The sequence below is a fragment of the Lytechinus variegatus genome, chromosome 5, assembly GCF_018143015.1.
Source record: "Lytechinus variegatus isolate NC3 chromosome 5, Lvar_3.0, whole genome shotgun sequence".
Lineage (NCBI taxonomy): Eukaryota > Metazoa > Echinodermata > Echinoidea > Temnopleuroida > Toxopneustidae > Lytechinus > Lytechinus variegatus.
This window is the reverse complement of record NC_054744.1, coordinates 28,936,416-28,963,296: the sequence shown is the minus strand read 5'-3', so window position 1 is coordinate 28,963,296 and position 26,881 is coordinate 28,936,416. Positions and strand designations below refer to the sequence as shown.

General features: G+C 35.6%; 2 protein-coding genes across 3 annotated transcripts; one reads left to right on the top strand and one right to left on the bottom strand.

Moving 5' to 3' along the window:
- The first annotated feature begins 2,452 nt into the window (after positions 1-2,452).
- LOC121415885 (protein pygopus-like) lies at positions 2,453-11,528 on the top strand. Of its 2 annotated transcripts, none has more exons than XM_041609262.1 (3): positions 2,453-2,620; positions 4,482-4,585; positions 6,623-11,528. In XM_041609262.1, exons 1-3 carry the CDS (start codon positions 2,584-2,586, stop codon positions 7,169-7,171), a joined length of 690 nt encoding a protein of 229 aa, XP_041465196.1. In that variant the 5' UTR covers positions 2,453-2,583; the 3' UTR covers positions 7,172-11,528. The 2 variants fall into 2 exon arrangements, with proteins under 2 accessions (XP_041465196.1, XP_041465195.1); XM_041609261.1 differs by having other exon boundaries at positions 4,479-4,585.
- A 1,652-nt stretch (positions 11,529-13,180) lies between these two features.
- Positions 13,181-26,493, bottom strand: LOC121415886 (probable 39S ribosomal protein L24, mitochondrial). Its single transcript, XM_041609264.1, has 6 exons — positions 26,420-26,493; positions 19,215-19,431; positions 17,929-18,024; positions 17,262-17,365; positions 15,591-15,727; positions 13,181-13,978 (listed from the first exon to the last, which is right to left on the bottom strand). The coding sequence occupies exons 2-6, from the start codon at positions 19,407-19,409 to the stop codon at positions 13,842-13,844; spliced, it is 669 nt and encodes a 222-aa protein (XP_041465198.1). The 5' UTR covers positions 19,410-19,431; positions 26,420-26,493; the 3' UTR covers positions 13,181-13,841.
- Between the last annotated feature and the right edge of the window lie 388 nt (positions 26,494-26,881).

Sequence of the window (26,881 nt, the reverse complement as noted above, 5' to 3'; positions counted from 1 at the left end):
TGATGTTCGACATAGGGGCGCCGATTTGATGTTTGTCCTGAGGTGCGAAATTCATGTTCAACCTATAGGGAGGGGTTTCCAAAATCATATAAGACCTTTAGGGCGCCAATATGATGTTTGACCGGGGCGCCAAACTCATGTTTGCTCTCATCAAATGCTTAGTTAGATGCCCATCCTGTTCACGATTGCCAAAAGTGCTTATAAGTCTAAATTTTAGGTCAGAATATCAAAAATTTTCATCTCGCTCTTCGCGCTCGCATTATTGTTTACTTTGAACATACCTTGTACATACCTTGAAGTGCCACACTTCCATCTTCACGTAGGTAGATATTAGTGTGGCAGGGTTTGGGGGGGCTTTGTAGCCCATTAATAACCCAATTTGGATAGTCTCTATTTGAAGCTGAGGAGTGAGGACGATTTGATAGCTTCTTCAGGAAGTTTATTCCAGCTATCGATTACTCTTTTGCTAAAAAAGTGTTTCCTTATGTCCAGTCTGGAATGAGTTTTTTGAGCTTTTGAGAATGGCCTCTGGTACTCTGATACGTTGCTTTCTGGAACATGAAGTCAGGATTGATGTTGTCGATCTGTGACATTATACGGTAGGCTTCAATGAGATCACCCCTCTTTCGCCTATGTTCCAATGTTGTAAGGTTTAGTCTTTTCAATCTGGATTCATAAGGTAGAACTCTTAATTCGGGTATGAGTTTAGTAGCTCTAGCCTGCACCTTTTCAAGGACTTGAATGTCTTTAGATAAATATGGGCACCAAGCTTGCATACAATAGTCCAAATGTGGCCTGACGAGTGATTTGTAGAGTTTTAGGATTACATCTCTACTTCTGTCAGTGAAATTCCTCTTGATCATTCCCAAAACTCTATTGCCATTCTTGGCAGCTGCGGCACATTGGGTTGAAACCGTAAGAGACTTATGTATCCATACACCAAAATCCTTTTCTTCCTCGGTTTCTCGAAGACTGTCATTTCCCATATGATATGTGTGATGTGGGTTGTGGAATCCTAGATGCATAACACCACACTTATCAGCATTGTACTTCATCTGCCACATTTCTGCCCCAGTATTTAAGTGGTTTATGCTATCAATATCTTCTTCATTGGCCACTGGATGGACAAGTTTTGTGTCATCTGCGAACATGCTGATGGTTGATCCGTTGTCAATGTAGCAATTCATATCGTTCATATCAGGAAACAGACTGGTCCCAAAACAGAGCCTTGCACAACAGAGCTTTTGACATTTTCCCAGTCGGATTCTGCTCCCTGAGTGATGACTTTTAGTGTTTCCTTCCAGAAAGCCAAGCCTCGATCCAGCCTAAAACCTTTCCATCAATTCCATGAGCTTTTATTTTAGCAATCAGTCTTTTGCTGAGGGACAGTATCGAAGGCTTTGGCAAGATCTAAATACATCACATCCACTCGAATGCCATCATCTACAAATCTGGTTAGTATCTCTAGGTGCTCAAGAAGATTTGTTGTACAAGACTTTCCCTTCCTAAAGCCATGTTGAGAATCATGAATTAACTTATGCTGGTCTAGTTGCTGTGTTATTTGGTCTCTAAGTATACTTTCCAGGACTTTGCCAATCACAGATGTGAGGCTTATTGGTCTATAGTTCCCCGGTTTGGCACGTGATCCCTTCTTAAAGATAGGGACAATATGGGCTATCCTCCAATCTTCTGGGACTGAACCTGTTGCAAGCGATTTATTGTAGATCAAGGCAATTGTGTTACATAGTTCATCTGCCAAGGTCTGAATCAAAATACAAGGGGGATACCATCCGGACCTGCTGCTTTCGATGGATCCAGTTTTACATGTCTTTCTTTCACATCTTCTTCTGTAATAGTAAGATAATTCAGTTTCTCATTCTCTAGTCCTTTAAAGATTTTCTGTGGTATTGGTACTTAATTCGTCTCTTTCCACTGTAAAAACTGAAGCAAAGAACTTGTTCAGGGTATTTGCAGTTTCTTGTCCAGGTGGAATAGTATTCCCGTTATCATTTTTAAGGGCCAACTGAATCTTTGACTTTTTGCTTAGATCTCACATAAGTGTAAAAACTCTTGCAGTCTTTAGTAAGGTGACGAACCTGTTCAAGTGCTTAGAATGTCCAACTTTTTTAATGTATGCCGTTTTAATGAGGAAATTTAATTACTTTGCCAGCTGTAATTTTCAGGGTCTTTTTTTTTTTACAAAGCGTATGGTTTAGGGTGTTAACATGGTGCAATGAGGCAAGACAAAAAGAAAGAAAAAAAATGGGTGCATAATTTTCTTCTTCTTCTTCCTCCTCCTCCTTCTTCTTCTCCTTCTCCTTCTTCTTCTTTTTCTTCAGAAGTTTGAACTTTTGGGCTAAGAGTTTCGCTCGTCACTGTCCCTTCTGGGTCATTTCTCTGAATAATTCAGAGAATGACTTTGATCGAATTAGATTACTAGCGCCATCTACTGTTACATCCATTATAGTTTTCGACGCGGATATTTTCCAGGCACCGGATAAGGTTAAATGATGTTTGTAAACGCTTAAATTATGAGCTTAACGTCTACAATTGCCCAGCATCATTTCTTCAACTAGCTGCCTGATGCCAAGAGAAAAAAAGACTACCAAAAGACTCCGCAGTAAGTATCTCATATCTCCTCAAAATGATTTTGATTTATGTACTGCAGCAGTGTAGGTTTCTTGAGCGTCGGATCGATTCGGAGGCCTGTTACGCTGCCATGCCCGGCCGCGTAGATCTAGTGAGTGTATCGCTTATGCGGCTACTGAACTTGGAAGTCTTTGATTTGGTGGAATGCATGTCGCAGTAAACTAAAAGTAAAACCAAGTCTCGCGCTTGTGTTTAGGGGTGAGATTCTCGCCTAACTTGTAACGAGTCTCGTGCTTATCTCCCTAGCCTAGGCCTATCTCTTTATTTGTTTATTTCATTCGTCTAATTACAACAGGAACAGGCAATGAGTGAATGACTATGACTAACGCATTTTAAAACACACCGTTTTAAACATGCCAACCCTGCATTGATTGTTGGTACTGTCTGTGATAATCTCAGCTGGCAAAGAGTTCCAGTTATTTTTCTCTCTAACACTGAAGGTGTTTTGTCTTACACTCGGTCTCCTCCTCCTTTTCAAAAATAGCTTGTATGGATGGCAGACCACAGGTTGCTTGATTGAAGAATAGGTCTCTATTCACATCAACAATGCCATGGATTATTTTATTTGTATACATGTATAACATGGATATTTATGAAATGGTTGGATGAATCATCATATGATTAAACAGTCATTTTTTAGCAAACAGGCTTAAGACGGCACTGATGACTAGACCTTATCAACCGGTCATGGTTTTGAGATGAGGATGCTACACAATGATAATAACGAGAAAGTTGTGAGCATTTGAATATTGTGATCATTAATGTGATCGAGATCCCCCTATTGGCAATGCGACAAGGATGTGTGATGTCACATATGAAAAACTTTCCCTTTGGTAGACTTTAAAGTACCCCCAAAATGTCTCTTTTTGCTTTTTCTCATGGTGATACAAACTCTTTATGATGTATTCTTAAAAATCTGTATTACATGCCCTCCTCTAAAAAGAATACATGATCTAATGATAGATGTGATAAAAGAGGCAGTTTAAGTGGATACTAAAGTAATGGGGAGAGTTGTTCACAGTGACGCACATATATTTCTCGCATTGCCAATGTGAGGATCTCCATAGCATTAGTGATCGCAATATTCAAATGCTCATCAATTTCTCATTATTTGTCTGATTTTTCTCCAACTTGCGTTGATCTGTTCCTTTGATTTTTCTGTTTTCACACAAGCTATCTTGTTCCAAAGGTTTCATTTTCCTTTAAACATATAATGATACACATCATTCTGCTTTTTACTTTGCAACAGTCCAAATGTCCTCTGCTTCAGGCGAGTTAGAACTGTTTCTAAAAGTACCTTGTGTGCACAATTCTGACTAATACCCATTACCCTTTAAGGTCAAGTCCACCCCCGAAAAATGTTGATTTGAATATTTAAAAAAGTAGAGAAAAATCAAACTAGCAAACTCTGAAAATTTCATCAAAATCGGATGCAAAATAAGAAAGATATGGCATTTTAAAGTTTTGCTTATTTTTCACAAACAGTGATGTTCATAACTCAGTGACTTGCAAAGAAGGTCAGTCGATGATGTCCATCACTCACTATCTTCTTTTCTATAATAAAATACAAAAGAAATAGTGAGTGGATGACATCAGTCTCCTCATTTGCATACCGACCAGTATGTGCATACTGCATATAACTGTTTTGAGAATTGAAGCGAAACTTAAAATGTCATAACTTATTTTACATCCGATTTTGATGAAATTTTCAGTATTAATAATGCTTGGATTTTTCTCTTTTTATTCAAATCAACTTTTTGTTGTGGTGGACTGGTCCTTAAATATATGCATTGTTGTCTTTTTTTATGATCCTTTTCCTTCTATACCAGCTGCATCAACAGACAGTGAACGTGAGAACACTGATAGCAGTAAGGGGTCGTCCACAAGCCAACCACCAAGCCCCACCAAGAAACGCAAGAAACCTCCCGGCCTAAAGGTAATCTCTATTGATCCCTGAAGCAAGTTACATGTAGCTATTCTGTCCATGTGTACGTCCATTTATTTTCAACTTAAGCGAGAGGTTAGCTGGGAATAATTTTCCCGGTACTTACACACGACAATTATGCTCCATTTTTTTTAATTTTGAAAGACTGCTACACAAAAAAGTCTTTCTTTTTTTTTACAAAGACTGTTCAGAACTTAAATGAATGAAAGCTTTTCTTTTATGACCAAAGTGCTTATTAAATTTTGGTATGCAAAATAATTCCCTGGTTAGGCATCTTTACATACATGTAAGTCTGCACCGCTTTTGGCAGGAATCCCACTCACCATTAATATTGGCTTCGCTTTATTCCCAATGTATTTTATAAGAGGGGAATCCAACCAAAAATAAAAACTTGTTTCTAGAGGAAAAAGAAAAATCAGACAAGTTGATAGGTGAAAGTTTGAACAATATCGGATGAACAATAAGAAAGTTATGAATTTTTAAAAGTTGTAAATATTGGTAATCACTACACACATGGAGACTTCTTAAATTGGCTGCATATGTCATGTCATAGTGATTTATTTATTCAAAATTTCTACTTCAAATTGTATTTTTCTTTCATTAGGACATAAAACAATATACTACACGGGTTATATCTACATGTAGATTACTGCCCCAGGGGAACAGGTACTGTAGAAAAAAGCATAAATCTCTGATAATTGAGTACATTGCCTATTGGAAAGTTGTCTTTTTGCCATTTGTCATAATTTACTAGTACGTACATAATATACCCAGTTGCCGATTTGAAAACTACAGTCTAAGGGATCTCAATTTTAAAACGGCCATAATTTTCTAATTGCTTGCTGATTTCTGTCAGACTTTTACCATTTTGTCTTATTAATTTTTCTCCATTCCAACACAACATTTTATGACCAAGGCTAGATTCCGCTAATAGGAACATGTAGGGATAGTGGTAAGAAAACTTCCCGCTAAAACGTACAGAGCTCCGACTAGCAATTAAATAAAAGGAATGATTTAAAGAGAGGTAACTTTTTTCAATATACATGTATAAGCATATTTTTCTGGATACCCTTCATACTGTAGGAAATCTAGAATATGATCAAGAAAAAATCTTGGAACCTGCTGGAGCAACAGTAGCCCTGTCAGCAGGGTTTCAATAAATCCAAGCCATAGAAGGCCATAGTCTCAGATGCTCTGTTTTGGCATCGGTGCCCCTCTCAAGGCTCTCATTGGCTATGGAGATTTGTTGTGCTCTTTTTAATATTTCTTATTTGTGCTTTAACATTAAAATGTGCGATCTAGGAAAGTGGCATTGTCCATGACACAGTCATTATGTGATTAGGTGAAAGTTAGAAATAATAATGTAACTTCCTCAGGAAACATATTTCAAATTCTGTAATAGAGCCATTCATTGTTCACTAGGTTTATAGTGTCACTGTAGGTTAACTGCTCACAACATCACTTTTTGTGGTTTTTTTTTTTTTTTGGGGGGGAGTATACAGATAATACCCTCCCAAGGGCTCCAGTAAGAATGACATGTATCGGAAGTGTGGAACTGTTCTATCACACCCACAGGCTCGTGTATAAAGCTGATGAAATTTTAATTTAAACATGAATTAACACAGACTTGTGACCTTTCTTGTGCTAAATGATGAATCCCTATGCTCCAAACTTGTCCTCTTTATTCATGCATGATAAAAAGACACGGTTATGATTTCATGTAATAACATAAGAAAAATTAAAGTGGGGATGTGACATCATCAGCCCATCTAATGAATATTCATGACATGCATATAACTATTTTCACAAAATATTACTAAACTTTGAAATTAAATAACTTAAGGTATTTGTTATCCGATTTTTATGAAATTTTCAGCATTTTGCTTTGTGAATTTTACTCTATTTATAGATGTAAATATTTTCAGCCCGAAGTAACCCTTTAATTACAGTAATGCCCAAACAACTTTGATTTTGGGATATTATTGTTAATGGTAAGTATTTATTTGATTTTTTTTTTTTGACCTACAGGGGCCTGGGAGTGGTTCTGGAGGTGGCAACCTGGCTCCCCCACCTACCCCAAGTGGTGACAACATCGTAGCCTCCAACCCGTTCGAGGACGACCCGAGCGGCGCCACTGCAACCGCTCGGGGTCTCAACCTACTAACGCGCCGCCTCGGCCGCACAGCGGCCATGAACAATCAGTTTGGACCTTACGGCAACTCATTTCATCACCAGCATGGTATGCCACCAGGTGGTGGTGGCGGTGGAGGTGGTGGACCTTACCCTAACAACATGGCCAACAGTCACAACTCCAATGGCCCCATGCCTCCCATGATGTACAATAACCCTCAAACTCTTTTCCCTTGTGGGATCTGCCATCAGCAGGTCCAGGATTCGGAAGATGCAGTGATCTGCGTCAGTAGCTGCCATACGTGGTTCCATCGCATCTGCACGGGTATGACGACGACGGCCTACACGCTCCTCAACTCCGAGCATGCGGCCGAATGGGTTTGCGATCGGTGCGTACGGGAGAAGAAGATTCCCTTGGTCCGGCTGAAGACACAGCCAATCACGTAGAGCTACGCTTTCTTGCTTATGTTTTGTATATATTGGATTATCACCAGAGGCATTGTACATATCAGAATGCACTGATCTGTTAATGCCCATTGCACATAGGTAATATGAATTTTATATCTATGTGTATGCTTGTATGCTTTGAAAGCAATTGTTTTTACCAACAATATTTCAAAGGAATTCCCATACCTTCCTCTGCTTAGTCAAGTAGCATTTGAAGTTACATTATTGGCAAAGGATTCTTCTTGGGCATTGATTAGTGGAGGACATAATGTAAATTCTAATGATTTATGGTATTAATTGATGAAGTGTAATTGTGTTGAAATTTGTAGGGTCATGAAATTTCTTTTAAACGACCGAATACATGTGCGAATTCCTCTTTTTGAAACAATATATGTCTGTGTATTTATTATAGTTTTGTGACTTGGTGGTGAATAAAGAGGCTCTCCACATCGCTTCTTTATACCCCATCATCATCACCTGCATGTATGGAGTGATTTCAGAATGGCTATAATAAAGAGTGTATGGAAGAACCTCTATATGTGCATTTACATTGATCAAGTTCTTTGAGCCAGGATCAGCATTTTGAAATACTTGTATTGTAGTTCAAGTATGGCTACATCCTTGAGCCTTGCACATTTTGTCTAAATACTGATCTGGGCCCCAGAACACAAAGTTGAGAGCGATAATAATCGCTAATTTGAAAGAACAATTCTGATTGGTTCCTAGTCAGTCTACTGAGTGAATTGCACATGCAACGATGAGCTTGATAGGCCACTTCATTTAGTGATTAATCACTCACCTTTGCGTTACCAGGCCCTGGATTGGTTGATAATGAAACAAAGTCAAACCTAATCACTCACATTTTAGCTATTAATAAACAAAAACAATCGTACTGCCTTGAAATATAAGGATGAATGTAGCCTTGCTAATGACCTGCTGACTTAAAAATCGAGTAAGATATCTCCTCTTAAGTACGTGTTCACGAACGTAATATATACGTATTTGTAGTTAAAGGTCGAGGCCATCTCAACATTAAGTTGACTTGAATAACTAGAGAAAACTCGATCCTTACACATCACAGAATGCAATGAGTGTACAAATTAAGTGAACCCATTTACATTGCAGTATTTTGTCTCGAGTCCTATCCTTGAAATAACCGCAAAATAGGACTTGAAAGGAGAAAATTACCCCCCCCCCTCCTTCCAGTTAAGGATTAAATATGCTTCAGGTACATGTTTAATCGCTATTCATTTTATGTATTCTTGTGATTTAGAATCTTAATCTCTTATTTATTTTAAGTCATTGTTAATAGCTCTTATGGTACGTTAGTAATTAAAATTAGGCAAACTAATAAACGTGGGTTGTTTGGACAGGAGACAAAAGACAGAACTTATGAAACAATTTAGAAGTGATCAGTAAGTCTTACATGAGAGACAATTAAAAAAAGATATATAAAATCAAATGCATTGTTAAAATTAAAAAAAAGAAACAAGCAGTGGTCAGTATTGTACTTTTAATCTGAAATAATTTTGATAATGTCATATTATTGTAATTAGATATTCTCTTCTTTTTGTGAGCATTTGAACCCTATCAATTTCTTTCACTCATTGAAAGTAGAAATAAATATTTGAAATACGATAAATGCCAAATTAAAGTGTCTTCCCACAACGATGTAAAGATGATTTATTGTGAACAAGTTACAAGAATGTATTTAGCTTTTAGTAGTGAGGCATAGCCAATTAGCCACATTGCAGTATGTTTGTTTTGAAGTAAATTTGTCTTTTATACTGTGAGCATTTTTCTTATCAGAAATTTAAAAAAAAACGACACAAATATCATGTTCTGTAATATTTGTCATTACATTTTTCTAAAATCTCAAAAAATGGCTAGATCTTTTATGAAAAGAAATTTTGACTGATGATATTCATATTTTGTCTTTGACAGTTTTGAACTCCCAAACCACAAGAGGTTGCACTGTAAAGGCCACCGCACACCTTACAACCCGACTGGTCTGCGCCTGGCTTACAACTGAGTGAGGGGAGATGAAACGTAAGGTGGTCATAAGCCTCGACACGGCACACCTTGCGATCCGATCTGCGACTCATTCATGCGCTTTTTGCTTTTTGGCAGAGCAACTGAGAAAGTGCACTTACTACTGCGTATGCGCGTTATTGATCATAATACGCGTCGTGCAACTCTACTGTCTGATTGGCTGGAAGTTGGATTGAGCTTGTGATCCAGTCATAAGGAGTCGACATGTCAAATCCTTCCGATTTTCCTTGCGACTTGTCTCTGACCGGTCTGTGACGCTCAAGCTGAAAAGAGCTGTGACGTCACATCTCCCCTCACTCAGTCGCAAGCCAGTCGGCGACCAGTCGGGTCGTAAGGTGTGCGGTGGCCTTAAGATTCTATGTAATATTGTCAAATACATACTGCACTATAAAACTGAGGATTAGAATACCTTAACTATGTTAAGAGAATCTTCACCTGCCTATTGTCAAAATATGCCATGAAAAGCATTTATATTGCAATGGTTTATATTAAAGTACTTCTCAGATAGTCTAATACCACATGGGCTTGACCCATTCAGTCCACTATTAATTCGGTCTAATTGTCGTTCAGTCAAATACCCATTTAGTCTCATTCTCAGATAGTCTAATTTACATGTTGTCTAATCGTTTTGGTACTTCGTCAAATGAATTTTGATTTGTAAACAGTTAATTTAATCATATAGACTAGTTAGAACAAGTTGATTATAGACAAAATTGTGAATGGGCTATAAAATGGCACTTGGACCGAGTGGTTAGGAGATGAACTGAAATACTGTAGAGGAATTTGGTTAAGACCAAGTGGGATAAGATCTGTTGAAATGTAGGCAAAGTGGTAAATGTCAAATGGTCATTTATGAGAATAAAATGGTTTGAGTCACCTTTGAAAAGACCACTTTGGCAGAATATCATTTCTGTACAAATAAGGCAGTAAATGCAAATCAAACTTCCCAGCATTTATTTTACTCACACCAGAGCAAGTGCATTATTTGTTTTATCAAATAGTTGCCCAGAACACAGGTCTTTAAAAGGTCTTATGTTTTTTTTTTGTATTCTGTCTGCTGGAGCATGCATGTCACTTTTCCGGGCACACCTGTTTGCAATGTACAAATTAATTAAAATGTCACGTGACATATTTCAACAATTTGGAATGCTCAAAATAAAATGCCTTTTTTATAACTAATAATGCACCTCTTACTGGTTTTACTTCCAGTTTGCACAGTAATGATAAAGCATATTGATGCACTGTGCATTCAAGCAGAACTTAATTTTCTTCAACCATACTAGAATTCACTTTTCAAGAGATAGCCCTCTTCTTACTGATTCATGAGTAGGGATTTTATTTATTATCATTGTGGATTTGCCTGATATGAAATGTTTGATTCACTTTTTCTGGAAAATAGGATTTTGGACGATATTTCTTTTTGTGGTTTATTTAAGTTTTATTTGCTGTTGCCTATGGAATATTTATTGTAATTTAGGGAACTGTAAATTAATGATGAAATTATATTGACATTTTGTTTCCTCTTATAATATAAAAGTATAAAATCATGAAAGTTTTTGTATTCAATTTGAAATGAAGTAGAAAAAATCCTCATTTTTTTTGGAGCCCTTGGATGTGTATGTAGAGTGTTTAAATGAAGTGGATCAGAACATTTTTTTGTGTGTGTGTTTGTCACAACATTTTTACGATATTTTTGGTAGCAAATGACGACACCAAATTTGGCATAAGGCATGGGGACCTGAGGCATGGTTCAGAACTATTCTTGTAACCAGGCCAAAATACACCAGTTTCATTGCGACCAAGTACATGTACGTATGCTTGCGGCACATCCTAACCAAATTTGGGACATGGTTTTTTCATGCCAAAATGTGATATCCAAAGCACAGAAATAAAAAGAAAAGTGTTCTAGAGCATCAGAATTTGAATGCTCTATTTAAAGGACTTTCACAATTAGTTGTGCAACTATTTGCTACAATGTATATTTTGTACATGATCACAATAATCGCAAATAGTTGCATGACAGATTGTGAGACCCGCTTTTGAATCAATAAACACATACAGTATTTATTTGTGTTGATGAGATATGTTACAGTTTCATGTTACATTTGCTAATGTTGAAAACATCCCCTCTTTCATTTAATTTTTTAAGGCTATACATTTTGTATTTATAATCATGGAACCGACAATTTTGAAGAAACATGCTCAAATGCAAATTTGTCAGTCGTGACTGTCTAAGTTATCTTTGTATATTGTACAGAGTATTGAAATTCTTATGAGGTTTTGAAATTACAACTTTGACAATTAAGATAACCCAACTTCATTGCATTCATGATCATTATTTGTTGTTTGAAATGATTTGTACGCAGTATATATGGAGTTGTATGTAAGAACCATAGTCATAGGAAAAAATAGGGGGTCAAATTGACCCCCCACCCTCCAATTAAAGATCTAGTTCACCCAGCAAAAAGTTGATTGTTCCGAATAAAAAGAGGAAAAATCAAACAAGTATTATTAAATTTTATCAGAATCAGATTAAATATAAAAATTTCATGACTTTTTCAAGTTTGCAAATGTCATCTCTCACTAACCACCACTTTTTAAAAATTTCTTTACAGTATGAGTCGTAGAATATTGATTTTTGTAGAGCCGACGGTATTGAACCTATTCACGTTACAATAAAGACAACTCTACATGTTCATGGAGAAATGAAACCTTATTTAACATAATAGTAAAGAAAAAATGCAATATTCCATATAAAAGAATGAAAAAGAAAACATAAGTGGGTCAGTGGGTGACGTCATTGGTTCCCTTATTTACATCTTCATGTTCTAGTAATTTTTTGGTGAAATTCTGCAAAACTTTGAATGTCTTCATCCTGACGAGAAGTTTGTTGTAATAAAAGCAGAGAAATCAGAGGAAAAAATATAAGACAATCATAAAATTTCAAGTTTTTGATTTGTGATGTCTCGTGCAAGCGATCCTCATTTATATCGTGTACATGCAATATACATTCCATATATTCAATTCAAAAGAATGATGTGTCTGATATATTCCATCCTGTTAAATAAAATCACTTTCAATTTCTAGAAAGACATTTGGGGGGATTTTTCTTTCATTTTTCTGCTCTTATTCACACCAACTTTTTGTCAGAGGGAATTTCCCCTGTACATGTGTAACTAATGGTTAATCTCAAGGAAAATCTAAGAAAACCAACTAGCATTTTGACAACTGATCGTAAAATAATTTGAAGAGAATCTGATGCAATGACAATCCCCAAGTGTTTGTATCTGATCACCAGAATTGATCTTTGGCCAATCCCTTGAAAGGATCTTGCAAGGACGGTCTTTCATGTCACCGCCCATGAGACACCGTATGAGCCTTTTTTTAGAAGTGAATGAAAACCATTGTTTACAAATACATTTCATGCCATGTAAATATTTTAAAAGTGAGCTGAATGATTTTAACACTTGATACTAAATTTACAACTGATTCATCATAAGAAAGTCAGAGATAATTTAAGAAATTTGAAATCCTCATCAAATGTATGGAGCTCTTACATGGATATCTTCATAACATGGATATCTTCATATTGCTCATAAAATGAGCTATACTTTTCAGGTGCCACAATACCAAAAATTCTTTACTATATTAAAGAGAATTATAGGATAATATTGTCATACAGCATCCCACTATGAGCTTTCTTTTTTGGGCCACGACCTTGGCCTATACTATTTTACTATGTTTTGAGATCCAAAGATATTTGGGAAAACATCACTACTTGTCTACTAAATCACACCACATCAAATTGGCATTAAATCAATATTCTACTATACTCATCAATGTAATATGATCATGTTAGCAATAAAGATTTCTGATTGGAAAACACAACAGTTACTAAAATATTTCAGAGATTTTTCTACCTCTGATACACAGCATATATGGCTCATTAATTAGTTGTTTTTAAATCAAAATGCGAATATACAATACTGGAAAACAATAAATTTGGAAATAACACAAGAAAATTTATATTTATAAGATACTTTTATTTATTACATAGTATTAATCAGAGTGGTAATACATAACTGGGCAATTTTGAGACAAAGTTAATTGGTAACTTCAAGTTCTGCAGAAATATAAATATCTTATTTTATCAAATACAGGATTAATTTTTTTTGATATCCTCATATCATTGATTAAATTAATATAAAATGTGCCTCCTCAACATAGCCTGTTCATTTTTGACACAAACAAAAAGTACTCTGTGAAGTGTGGAATTTCATCAAACAAAATGTAACCAGAAATCTTGTCAGCTTCATTCTCTGTAGTCACTTTATCCTTCTTCTGTACTCGACAAAAAACCATCAGTATCACCATCCTAAGATCTCTTTATAGTAGAAACTGAATGTCAAACGGGGCCGAGTAACACAGCAGAAGATAGCAAATGCATAGCATCTATTGGATAATACACTTGATCCGCCCCTGGGTGAGAACACAACACCTATTGCTGCGTTAACACTGCATAGAAGTCAAGTCCCTCCATGAAAGCTACACTGGAAAGTCTTTATTGGCATTGTCTATCTCAGCGTGGAGTCCTCTCATCTATGGCACTACAATGTCCTCAATACCAGTAAGTCTTGCCACGTTTCCTTGTTTCTTTGATATCATATGCTTCCATGAGCTCCTCTTCGACCGTCTTCAACGAGGGTTCGAATGTTCTTTTACACACGTCCTCTGCAACAGAGTCTTTTGGTTGCTCTGAAATTTAAGAATACAAAATGGACATAGTTTGATCATCGTGGTAAACTGCCACTTGGTTTATTCTACAGTCTACACAAAATTTGTCTAATTACCATTTGATATTAACCCATCAGGCGGGTGTTTCATAAAGCTGTTCATAAGTCAAGTGCGACAAGCGACTTTATGAATGACCGATCATCCTTTCTTGGACATTAAATTAACACCAATGAAAATTTCTTGTACATCATTTACCAAAATAAAGGATCACCATTTATTAGTAAATAACTTTACAAAGACCTTTATGAAACACCTACCTAGGCGCCGTCTTATGAAGAGTTACAATTGATGCAATCAATTGTAACTATATGGAAATCCATCAGTGTCATAATTTTTTTCTACAGGAAATTTGCACAATGTCCTTTGAAAACAAAGAGAAGCACAGTGAATTTTCAAGAAAACAATGAATGCATGAATATGCATCATAGCTGGAAAATATTTTGAAAAACATGCATAATAGATGTTGACGTTGCTGGCCATCCATAGTTGCGATTGATCGGATCAATCAATCGCAACTGTTTATAAGACGGGCCTCTGGACAACAACCAGATTGTGTACCTACCATTTGGTCCAACTGTCACTTACTAGTAAAATATAGTATGAACTGTTTTAATCTAATATTGGTTCCTATTTTGTCTAATATAAACTTGGTCTATCTTATTACATGAGCTGTTGATAAACCAAAACAGTAGCGTACACAAGGGGATGGTTACTGGGGTTCAACCCCCCCTTTAAGTTTTTTCTACCCAAAACCCCCACCCCCCCTAAGAAAATGTTTTAAAAAATTGTTTTTGCTTGTTAAATTTTCGGTCGTACAAAATGATGGCGTCAAATTTGTAGTGAAGACCTTTTTTTTTTTGGGGGGGGGGCTTGTCAACATTTCATTCAGCTTGAAAACCCTCCCCTTTTAAAAATCCTGTCAAATATTCATTTGGTCTTCAACCAGTTGCCTGCAAACCATTTGGCCCATCAGTCATTTTGTTGATTTTTTCCAAAATTAGGCAACACCCATTTCATCAAATATCCATTTGGTCTATTCAGCATTTAGTCTATATGATTACAAAAAAATGATCAAGAATCAAAATTACATTTGACAAAGCACAAAAAAGTGGAAATTGAAAAACATGGGTATTAGACTACCTGAATGTAAATGAGTATTAGACGAAGTGGGCATCGACCAGGTGAAGTGTATACACCAAATCACAATTAGAACAAAACAAGTAAAACAAATGGGTTTAGCCCATGTGGTGCTAGAGCCTAGGGATTCCAAGCTAGTAAAACAACTTCAGAATTTCCAGGGATGAAATGAAGGACTTGAGATGACCCCCCAAAAAAATATTTTCCACTTTTCTCTCATAGACATGTGTGTGTTTCATATTTGTGGTAAAAAGAAGGATCTTCCATGAAACATGCAAGATTTTCATTAAAATACAGCATAAAATCTGCCAAAAATGAACATTTGGAAAATCTGAAAGAAGACCAAGTGAGACTAAAGACTAGAATCAAGCATACTTTGTATCCACATAAGTAACAAGACAATAACGACACAATGAAAGAGTTTCCTTGTTCTTACCGACATAGCTTTCCTTGCTCTTGTAATCTCTGGAATCAGAGTCTACTATTGGTATGGGGATGATTCTCCCTGTCCTCCTGGAAACCCGTACCTTCTCTCCTGCTTCCGTGTACCGGAAATCAATGTCCGTTGGTTTGCTAGAAATAAGCACAGGTAAACATTCTCAGCTATATAAAAGCTTTGAGCAATTATCAATGCCAATCACATACAGTTGAGGCCGAAAGTTTACATACACCCATGGAATTCAGTGAAATTCGTTCACTTGCCAAACATCGTTAAATTTAATAGAGATATCTTCAGAAATATAAATACTACCATGAAGAATTTGGTATCAAATGAAAGGGCATATTGAGCTCTTCCACATGATTGGAATACCGTTGAGATCAAAGTATATTTCAGGTGGAATTTTCTTTGAAGAAAAAAAGTAATATTAATGCCATTGTATTCTATTGTTAGTTTTTATATTTTCAAGAATTGTTTCATAAAAATATATAAATGTCAAATCTATGATTTATATTACATTTTCTATCATGATATGTCACCACTGAACAAAAATGTGTAATCTGAAATGTTTGTTTTGAGAAGTAACCAGCACAAATATGAAATGTTTTTGTCAAGTTTTTATTTTCAATTCTTCTAAAATATGAAGATTTTTGGGGAAAATTTTTCACCCAAATATTTTTCATCTCCTGGTGACAAAGCAATGTGATGAAGGGGCATGACATACTCATTAATTTGATATCAAATTTGTCATGATAGCACAAATATTTTATAAGATACAGTAAATTCTATGACATTTGACAAATGTCAGTTTTTCTTTGAATTTCCTGGGTGTATGTAAACTTCTGGCCTCAACTGTATATTCTCTCGCCAATCACATACACATAGTTAAATCAATACAGAATGTGATAAAATGCCAGCATGAAATGAGAAGGAAAAAAAATTGAGAGTGAAATCAATTCTAACGAATTAGTTGATTTATGTAATCTTTTTCATGAAAACTTAAAACTTGAAACCAAGCATTCCAGTGACATCAGAGATCTGGGCCCTGTCTTACAAAGAGTTTTGTGATCGATCAAATCCACCTCAACTATCCTTCATTATTGTCATAATTCTTCTTTCAGAAAATTTGCACAATGTCCTTTGTATTTAAGTGGAGCACAACACTGAATTGTCAAAAGAATGATGTATAAATATTTAAGTATGTGTCATAATAAAAAAAATATTTAAAAAATGCATTTTAGATGTACTGGCATTGCAGGCTTTCCTTAGTTGTGGTTGACTGAATCAATTATAATTCTTTGTTAGATAAGGCCCTGATTCCTGTCTTTTTAAAAAAAAACATGGTTTACTTACACAGGTAAATATACCTCGGGGGGATATAATTTTTTTACCATGGCTACCTTTTGAGCTCGCAGCCCAAATTTTGCTACATTAGATTACAGTTATATTAGACCCTATGGGAATTTTAGGCTATGTAGTGCATTTCAGGAAAAATTTGCCCGGGCCCTAATGTAATTTTTCCCCTGTATACTACTCATAGGGTTTTGTTTTTTTAGATTTCACCACAAAAACATAAAACATGATGCAATAGAATGCAAACATAGCATTCAAGATCTACAGTCCTCATATTTTATATCTTTTAGGATGATAAAGTATTTCTGAACTCACTTGTCTGAAGGGTCCACAAGTGCAACTTCCCTGACATCTAAGGGTCCTTCACTTTTGATCATTGTCCCAGAGTATCCTGGCATTCTCCCTATCCTCCTGTAATGCTGGAAAAAAATCATCGAGAACAAAAAATTGGCAACAAATTCTATCAACTTGCTCCAAGTCAGATCAAAGGTGAAGAGCTCAACTGGAAGATCCCATTCAGTACAAGATGTCCACCAATTGTGTGAAAAAATCAAATATGTTTGTAACCTTACATGTAAGAAATACAAGATATACACCAGGACTCGACATTAGCAGTGGCCCGGTGGCCCAGGGCAACCAAAAATGAGAGTTGAGCCACAAAATTCTGTAAAAGCCTGCAATTGGTGGCCAAGTTGGGTAATCCAAGTTTTGATAAATTGGAATGTCTTCTATTGTTTTAGGGCCTTCAAATTTGCTTTTTCGGGCCACCAAGAATATGAAATTGATTATTTGGTGGACCGATAGGACCACCAAGAAAAAAGTTTAGTGTGGAGCCTTGTATACACAGACCCTGGGTTTCAACACAAGGTGCAATATGGGTTGGACAGAGGTTGGAACACTAACACTTGTTCAAAATCATTGCAAACATCTCTAAACACTTTACAGTTACATAAAGAAAACACAAAAATTCTGATATACTTACACAATTCAAACCTTCAACGATGACCCAGTTTCTCTGCTTAACAATATCTAGGACGAGTCCAAGTTTGCTTGTATCTCTCCCCTTCAAGACTTGAACCTAAACAGTCAAGACAAGACAGATGGGATGCATAAAAGTACTATTATTGTATGCACCCCCCCCACCCCACCCCTTGAATGAAAATAATCAGACACAGTCATGTCATTTGATTACATTTTACACAGACACAAACAACCCAAAACAGAGAATCCATGTAAAAAAATAAAACATGGCTACTCAACTGTTTTTATTGTCCTTGCCAACTGTGTGTTTAATTTGAGTATTCCCTTTGTCAAAGAACACTCACTCGGGAAAGTCCGCTATCAAATTTGCAAGATCTAATGGACCTTGTTTTAGCTGTCGTAAGCCAATGTATGAAGGATTAATTGCCAATTGTCCACTGCCAACTCATACACTCATATGGTCTACCTCCATTTAGTCTAATGCCATTCCATCCATTAACATTTCGTCTAACAACCATTTGGTCCAATCATCACTTTGTCTAATCACCAGTTGGTCTATGACCATTTCGTCTCATAACTAGTTGGTCTAATATTTGTTTTATTTTCATTCACTTTGCCCAATTAACACTTAGTCTAATTAGACCAAATGGTATGTGGACTAAATGGCTATTGGACCAACTGGTTATAAGACAAAATGGCAATTAGATCATGTGGATATTGGACGAACTGCTGGTAGACCAAATGATAGTAGACGAGTTGGCAAATGGACGAATTGGCATTGGACCAAATGAAAATAAACCCGTCCGAAGGCTACTTTCTTTATCCCATTTCTTGATACGGAGAATAGCCTTTTGTTAACAGCACAGTGATTATTTTGATGTAAAATTTCAATTTTTTATATTTCAGGTTGTTAAACAAATTGCAATTCTTAACATTACAAAAATGACATTCTTGAGATCAATAAATGGGAATGAAGAATAAAAAAGGCTTGCCACAAAGGCTGTCAGCATATGCTAGTCAAAACATCTAGGTCTGACAGCTACTTAATCATTAATATTTTGCAAGAGAAGAAACATTTGATAACATTCAGCACTTTATAAACTTCAGCACTTTTTTATCCATAGCTTCATTCCCCCCAAAGAAAAAATCAAACACGTCTCTGCTGATGTCAGTGTACATATAGGTAAAAGACAGAAACACTTTTATCTTTTACAGAAAATTTTAAACTTGTCACTTCTTTAGTTTTCAAAATGCGTCACATTTTAGGATGTCTATAGGCCTACTTACCAAGTCACCTCTAAAGATCTTCCATTCCTTGATTGGTTCCACCTGGACCTTGGGACGGTCCCTCCCGGGAAGGTTCTGTATCTGGGCCTGGATGGTCCAGGGCCTTGACATGGTATAGCGGTAGTGTCGATTGACCTTCTTCCAGGCAGGGATCTGCTTCCTTGCCATGAGTAACAGGTCTGTCAGGCGCACCATGGTAATTTGATGCGTTTAGAATCTGGATGGTTTTCAGAGTTCAGAGAGAAATTGTGACAAATAATGGAAGTTTATTTTGAATCTGTTCACAGGCAATCACAATCGAGTTCATAACAGAAGGTATATAAAATGTGTTTTTACTTGTTAGCACCCCAAAACAACTTTAAATGTTCCTGATCGTCCATTTAGTAATCAGATATAAAAAAATAAAAAAACTTTTGCGATTCCATGTGCATAATGTCCGAAAAACAAAAAAGAAAAGGAGAGGATAAAGACGAAGAAAATTATAGACAAAAAGAAGAAAAATGACAAAGAAGAAAAAAAAGAGAAGAAAGAGCAAAAGGCAAAAGAGAAGAATGAAAAAGGGAAGAAAGAAAAAGAAAACCGACAAAAAAATGAAAAGAAGGTAGAGGAACAAATTACGAAAAAGAAGAAAAGAAAAGCAAATGATTCAAACAAAAATAACTTATTTCTTTTAAAGAAAACAACAAAGCCGTCATGAAATAGTCATCTTGACTAGTTACCAGACAAAGTGAAACCAAACGAAGGAAGAAGCAAGAAGAACTTACGGAACTAGACTCATGAATATTAATAACATCTTTCTCCAAGTATCAAATAATAGCCTTTGGTCAGGGCCTTCTTTTGTATTTTCTATATGGACTTAGGTGGTATTGGCAGGATCTGATGATAACATGAACGTACTAAAATCGCACAATCAATGCTTATTTTATTTTTTAATTTCTTATAAGTATGCTTTTATTCTCTTTTATTAGGTGATCTGTCAGTTGACAGATGTTTCTACAAATTTTCTTTTTTATTTATTTCTTTATCTATTCTTTTTATTTATTTTTCTTTTTCCACCCTTTTCTTGTTCCACTAAAATAATCAAAACTCTATGATCAATTTTCAGCAAAATATTATCAATTATGCGCAGTTATCATGCTATGTGTACGTAACAAGTTCAACGTCAAATGGTCATCGTGACGTCATCTACGCGCCATTTTGTAAAATCACATTATCAACAATATCTTCATTATCAATCATCAAAAATTAACAATATTAACATCAAATTAACTTCAGATCAAGGGTCATCTGTCCATGTCATCAAAGGTCATGTACAGGTCACGACGCGCATGTACGCGTGCGTCAAAATTTCAAAATGCTCAAAATCACTTTTTGATCAAAGTAGAGTACGTTTCAGGTCATTTGAAGTATTTCAAGAATTTGCGCGCTCACACGTTTTCGCGCGCGTACACGCGCGTAATGTCGTTACGCAATGTAGAATCGCCGTTTCTTTTACGTCAATGCATTCATTAATAAATTTTGATTAATTTGATACCTTAACCAACCTCCTACGACCAGTAGTAAAGGAATTTATCTCCATCAAAATTTAAATCACACGCACGTGCGCGTTCACAATAGGCCAAATATGTGCAAAAACATGCCTTTACAAAATTCAATATAAATCTTCAGATAGTCCGTTGGCCCCTTAATTTTCTTTTATGTTCGGATAGGGTATGAGTTGTAGATGTGATTTCATGTCACATTTGACCCTTAATTTTATCATGACCTCATCAAAATGGCGTCAGAACTCAAATTTTCCATTTTTGTTTAATGACGTTTTGATAATTTTGCAAATATGACTATAACTCCGTATTTGTTGGTCGTTTTTCGCCCAGATTTCCATATACATGTATTGTAGCTGAGTTCATACTCTTACTAAATATTTTCCAAAATTTTCATTTTTTTAAATTTTTTATCCTCAAAATTGAGAATTTATAGAGGCATATCACAATGCCAATTTTCACTGCCATACGTCAACTTGACATAGTAGTCATTCTTTGAACGATGAAAGTATGAGAAGCTTTGTGGTCTAATGGATAGCGTACCTGCCTTGCAACTCGAGGGTTCTTGGTTCAAAACTCACTACACAACTTTTTTTTTGCTCATATATTTGTCTGTAACCTCTTTTAGTACTGGTTTTTCTCAAAACTTGATACTACATTTATGGATTCCGGCAACATTATTTTCACTATTTTGTGTAGTCACTTGTGAAATTGCATTTGCCATTCTCTAATAAAACAAGATCTTTTACACAACCTAATTTTTTTCAGCTGTATTTGACATGTTCTTTCGTTAATAAAAGTCCGTTTATTTTCATGATGATCATATTGATCTACATTGACATGGTTATAATGATCGAAAATTAGATCTTGATCAGGAGATTCAGACAGATCACCTAATTCGTCCGTAAGACGAATTAAAATTCTAGTCTTTTTTCTGTTTTTGCCCGTTTGGTGCTAAAAAATGATTGAACTTGTGAGCCTCATCTAAAGGCTATATCGATCCTTCACAACTGGGCGCTGTGGCGTGCGCCTGTAATCCAAGCTGTGGGGAAGTTACAAATTGATGCAGAGGTTCGAGGTTCGAGCCCTGGTCACGTCTTTCGGATGGTGATGTTAAAGGTCGGTCCCAGACGTAAATAATCATATCTGATTGATACACGTCTGACAAAACTCAAATACACACATACACACACGCTTCCTGTATGAACAACTTTTAATGCACACCAGCTAATTTTTCCAACATTTCTGCCTAGTTTTGAGGAACAGCTATAGTGCGGCTTAATCTCTGAGTATGTATAGATTTCCTTTATTCCTTTTTCTATCCAATCTTAGTCATTTATGTGTGATTGCAGACAAGCCTGAGTCGAATCGATTTTAAAATCGGTGTTCAATCGAGGTCATCGAGGACCAGTGCAGATTTTGCAAAATCGGTGCATCGAAAAAAAAAAAATCAAATACGTTGACCAGCCATTTTGTTTGGTTCACACAATCTTCAAAATAAACAGTAATGTCTAACTTGACTACTAGTTACTTGATTTATATAAAATGAAAGCCGATTGTGTAGTCATGATGCCTATTCACCATTAATTTGAAGTTTATATCCATCAGAGTTTGAGTCTTGCTGAGATAATTTATGCATGATGAATTAATTAATGGAAGTCATCGCCATCGATCGCGTGTGCGGTACTGTGCTTTAATCAAACCAGAAAATTGGTCAACTTGAATTGTAATTATTTAACATCCAAAAATAATTTATATAAATTTAGAGCTTGATCCGAGACATTCAAATATTTTTCGATCGCATGCTCTTTACTTGACTGTGTCTAAAATAAACAACTGGAACGCCGCTGGCAGTCTCGCCTGCATTATACAATTCGATATAACAGCAGTGCTGCCTGTAGACAGCTAAATCATTCACAGAAAAAAACACTAACAAGATGAAATATTATGTCCATTCACCCAAATGACCTTTGACCATGATCATGTGACCTAAAAACATGTGCAAAACAATCATCCATACTTGATTACCTTTATGTCAATGTTTCATGAGCTAGATCCATAAACTTCCTAAGTTATAATGCCAATTCAACACATACTCCCAACACTGCCAGAGTTCACCTTTAAATGACCTTTGATCTTGGCCATGTTCCTGAAACGCACACAAGGTTTTTAAGGATTCATTGCTGCTCTTATGTCCTAGTTTCATAGACTATATCTATAAATTTTTAAAGTTATGATGACAATTCCACAAATACCCCCAACATTACCAAAATTTGTTGACCCTAAAATGACCTTGGTCATATAACCTGAAACTTTTGCACAAGATGTTCAAGGATACTTGATTGCTCTTTATGTCCAAGTTTCATGAACTAGATCCATAAACTTTTAAAGTTATGATGACAATTCCTCAAAAAAAAAAACCAACATGACCAAAGTTTGTTGACCCTAAGAGACCTTTTACCTTAACCATGTGACCTGAAACTCAAGCAGGATCTTTAGTGATACACTATTACCCTTATGTCTAAGTCTTATGAACTAGGTCCATATACATGTATCTTCGAAGTAATGACAACATTTCACAAACTTAACCTTGGTTAAGATTTTGATATCGATTCCCCCAACATGGTCTAAGTGCATTGAGCCTAAATGACCTTTGACCTTGGTCATGTGACCTGAAACTCAGGCTGGATGTTCAGTAATACTTGATCACTTTTATGTCCAAGTTTCATGAACTAGGTCCATATACTTTTTAAGTTATGATGACATTTAAAAAACCTACGTGTAACCTTGGTTAAGATTTCAATCAGTGGGAAATCTTTAATTATATTATGGATTCTTAGATTACTTATTTGGTGATGTAATCGGAGGAGCAAGTTATTGAGTTTTCATATTCATAACTAGTTGTTACAGCTTTTGTTTTGAGTCTTGTTGTGATCTTGTAATGGGATGAGAGATGCCTGTGTGTGATGCTGCGATGTTTCATCTAATTTTTTAAAAAGTTTTGACAATGTTACATTTGAAATTTTATTCATTTCTAAAACATTTTAGTTTTCTAACAATGTTTAAAATATATTTCAAAAACCCAAAATATCATTAAGATTTTTATTAGATGATTAGATTTTTGTGTTACTTGAATTTTGAAAGTTTTTTCTTTCTTTCTTTCATTTTTATCCTTCTTTCCTTCTGCGTACCTTTTTTTGTACCATCTATCTTTCTTTCCAATCTTTCCTAGCTTTCTTTCCTGATCCTTTCTCTCCCTCTGTTCATTTATCTTTCTTTACTTCTTTCTCTTACTTTTCTTTTTTATTTCCTCTTTTAATTTCTTTCATTCTTTCTTTCCTTAAATTTGTTTTTCCTTCTCCCTTTTCTTTTCATTCTTTTTCTGCACCAATTTTCTTTCTTTCTTCTCTCCTCCCATCATTCTTTCTTCCCTCTCTTTCATTCTTTATTTATTCATCTTCCCTTCCTTTCTTTTTTTTTTGTTCATTTCAAAGAATGACAGAATTCTTTTTTCTTTTGTTTTTATTTGTTTCTTTTATCCTTGTTTCCTCTCAACTCATCTTTTTTTTTCTTTGTCTCCTTCATTCTTTCGAATCTTTCGTTCAATCTACCTTCCTTTTCTTTACATTTTCAACATTGTGTAGCCGTCTTTTTTTACTTATTTTCTATTAAGACCTGGCTCGGCCGATTTGCTTGTGGATCATGCTTTGTTGATCATCTGGTACACAGTACCATTTTGTGAAATCTGGTCATGCTGGTCACCCTGGCTGCCGCAGCGAGCAGCAAACTTCGATTTAGATCTACGCCTAGTTTATACAACATTCTCATATTTTTTTTCCTTTGGACGGCTGTCACAATAGGAACGTTTCCCAAACTGACATGTCAACGTGTTTTTCGCACTTTGCCTTTGCAGATGCAGCTGCAGAATGCAAAGCCACAGGGAGTTCTATACTACACCAGGGTGACTAGACGTCCCGTATTTCCCGGGATTGTCCCGTATTTTGCTTCTTTGTCCCGGCGTCCCGACAAACCCTTCCCGGGACGCCTATTTGTCCCGTATTTCAGAATATTGAACAAAATGTATTTAAAAGTGACGAATTTTCATCCAAATAACCAACATATGAAGAAGCAGAGACAACAATGAAATTGATGAATAAACTTATGCAAGTTCTGCGGTGATTTTCTTGCTAACCCCAATACATCGCAAACGAACTGGCCTCCTGCCATTGTGTGGCAGGCTACTATAGCTAGGCATGTAGGATCGGAGCAGATTCTCTCCATCAAACGTGCGAAAATAATCACAAAAAATGTACAAAATTTGTATGATATTTTGGGTTCTCAGATTACTGATTTGGAGATGTGATCGGAGGAACAAGTTCTTGAGTTTATAGATCTAGTTGTTTAAGCCTTCGTTTTGAGTCTTGTTGTGTATGATGCCGCGATGCTTCATCTAATTTTTAAATAAAAAGAAAATCACTTTGAAATTTTATTCATTTCTGAAACTTTTATTTTAGTTTTAAAAACATATTTGAAAAACACCAAATATCATTCTGAATTTTTGTAAGATGGATTTTGTTTGCTTGAAGTCTGAACTTTTTTCCTCTTTCTTACTTTTCTATCCTTCTTTCTTCATCCATCTACCCTTCCTGCTTGCCCGTTTTTATTCCATCTATCTTTCTTTCCTGATCCTTTCTCTCTCTGTTCATTTTTCTTTCTTTTCTTCTTTTTCTTACCTGTCCTTATCAAATTTCCTTTTATTTCCTTCCTTCTTTCTTTCTTTAAACTTTTTTCTCCCCCTCCCTCCCTTCCTCTCCTTTTTCTTTTAATTCTTTCTCTTCTTCCATTATGTTTTCATTCCTCCTCACTTCATTCTTTCTCCCTCTCTTTCCTCCTTTCATTCTTTATTTTATTTTCACTTCTAATTCTTTCCCTTATTCTTTCTCTTCCTCCCTCCCTTAATTCCTTCCCTCCTCACTTACTGTTTTCATTCTTTCTTAATTGTTCGTTTCTTTCTTTCAAAGAATGAAGGAAACATTTTTCTTTCCTTCATTTTTTCTTTCCTCCTCCTTTTTCTTACTTTCTTTTTTTCTCTCCTTTATTTTGTCTTTCACACATGTATTCTTCTTCCATTCCTTTCTTTTTCTTTCTTTCGGTATTCCATTCAAAGAATGACAGAAACTTTTTTCGCTTTTTGTTCTTTCTTTCATCGTTTTATTCTAACTTTCTTTAATTCTTTTTTTCCCTTCATCATGTTCATTTTTTCTTTCTTTCTTCTCAATTCATCTTTTTTCTTTCGTCTTTTCTTTCTCTCCTTCATTCTATCGTTCACCCTCCCTTCCAATTCATAATAATTTTTCACAGGTGTAACACTGTGTAATCTTCTTTGTTGATCTTTTTTGTCGATTGTCCCGTATTTCATTTTGTGAAATCTGGTCACCCTGTACTACACTAACAAAAATATTAATACATGGGACTATTATTTACAGGTTATGACACGACACAAGTTCCATTCAATATTTTTGTCGGGGAACACAAATAATTTTCAACAATATATTATGATAAAATGGCAATAATATAACCTTCGATTCAATTTTTACTGAGATAATATGAACCTCTCAGCAAAAAAAGACTAAAAAAAGGTAAAACGATGAACGGATCACTTACCTCTCGTCACGTACGTTCAATCAACTAAACTTATCGACCACTTACGGCATACCCTCCAGAGAATAACGCAAATAGTAATACATCTCTTATCTCTATGCACCCACTCCAATATTCATAGTCTAGAGAAAATAGGAAAGATAGAATCTGAGAGAAAAATAGAGGCAGTCCCCATAATAATAATAATATTGCGACCCCCCCCCCCCCAGGTAAACAGAGTTTATTAGCTCTTTTAAGGTGTCATCTTTCATTTTTATAAGCAACTCAGGAATAATATAGATTTTCATTAAATAAATTTTGGTTGTAGACCTGAAAAAAATATTGTGTACTATATGATTTATTGATCATGCACGTGGTGGTGCAAATATTCATCATGTCGTACAAAAAAAAAATCACAGCCAAATGAAAAAAGGGGGAAAAAATAAAGAGAAAAGGGTGAAATATAATATTATTTTCTAAATATCA

Bases quoted from the DNA above. Each gene is read 5' to 3' on its own strand.
- LOC121415886 (XM_041609264.1), bottom strand. From the start codon at position 19,409: ATGGTGCGCCTGACAGACCTGTTACTCATGGCAAGGAAGCAGATCCCT. The intron at 17,366-17,928 runs GTAAGTATATCA...ATTTTTTTCCAG, and splicing joins TCGTTGAAGGTTTGAATTGT to CATTACAGGAGGATAGGGAG. The intron at 13,979-15,590 runs GTAAGAACAAGG...CTTAAATTTCAG, and splicing joins GAGCAAGGAAAGCTATGTCG to AGCAACCAAAAGACTCTGTT.
- LOC121415885 (XM_041609261.1), top strand. From the start codon at position 2,584: ATGCCAAGAGAAAAAAAGACTACCAAAAGACTCCGCA. The intron at 2,621-4,478 runs GTAAGTATCTCA...CTTCTATACCAG, and splicing joins GACTACCAAAAGACTCCGCA to CTGCATCAACAGACAGTGAA. The intron at 4,586-6,622 runs GTAATCTCTATT...TTTGACCTACAG, and splicing joins AGAAACCTCCCGGCCTAAAG to GGGCCTGGGAGTGGTTCTGG.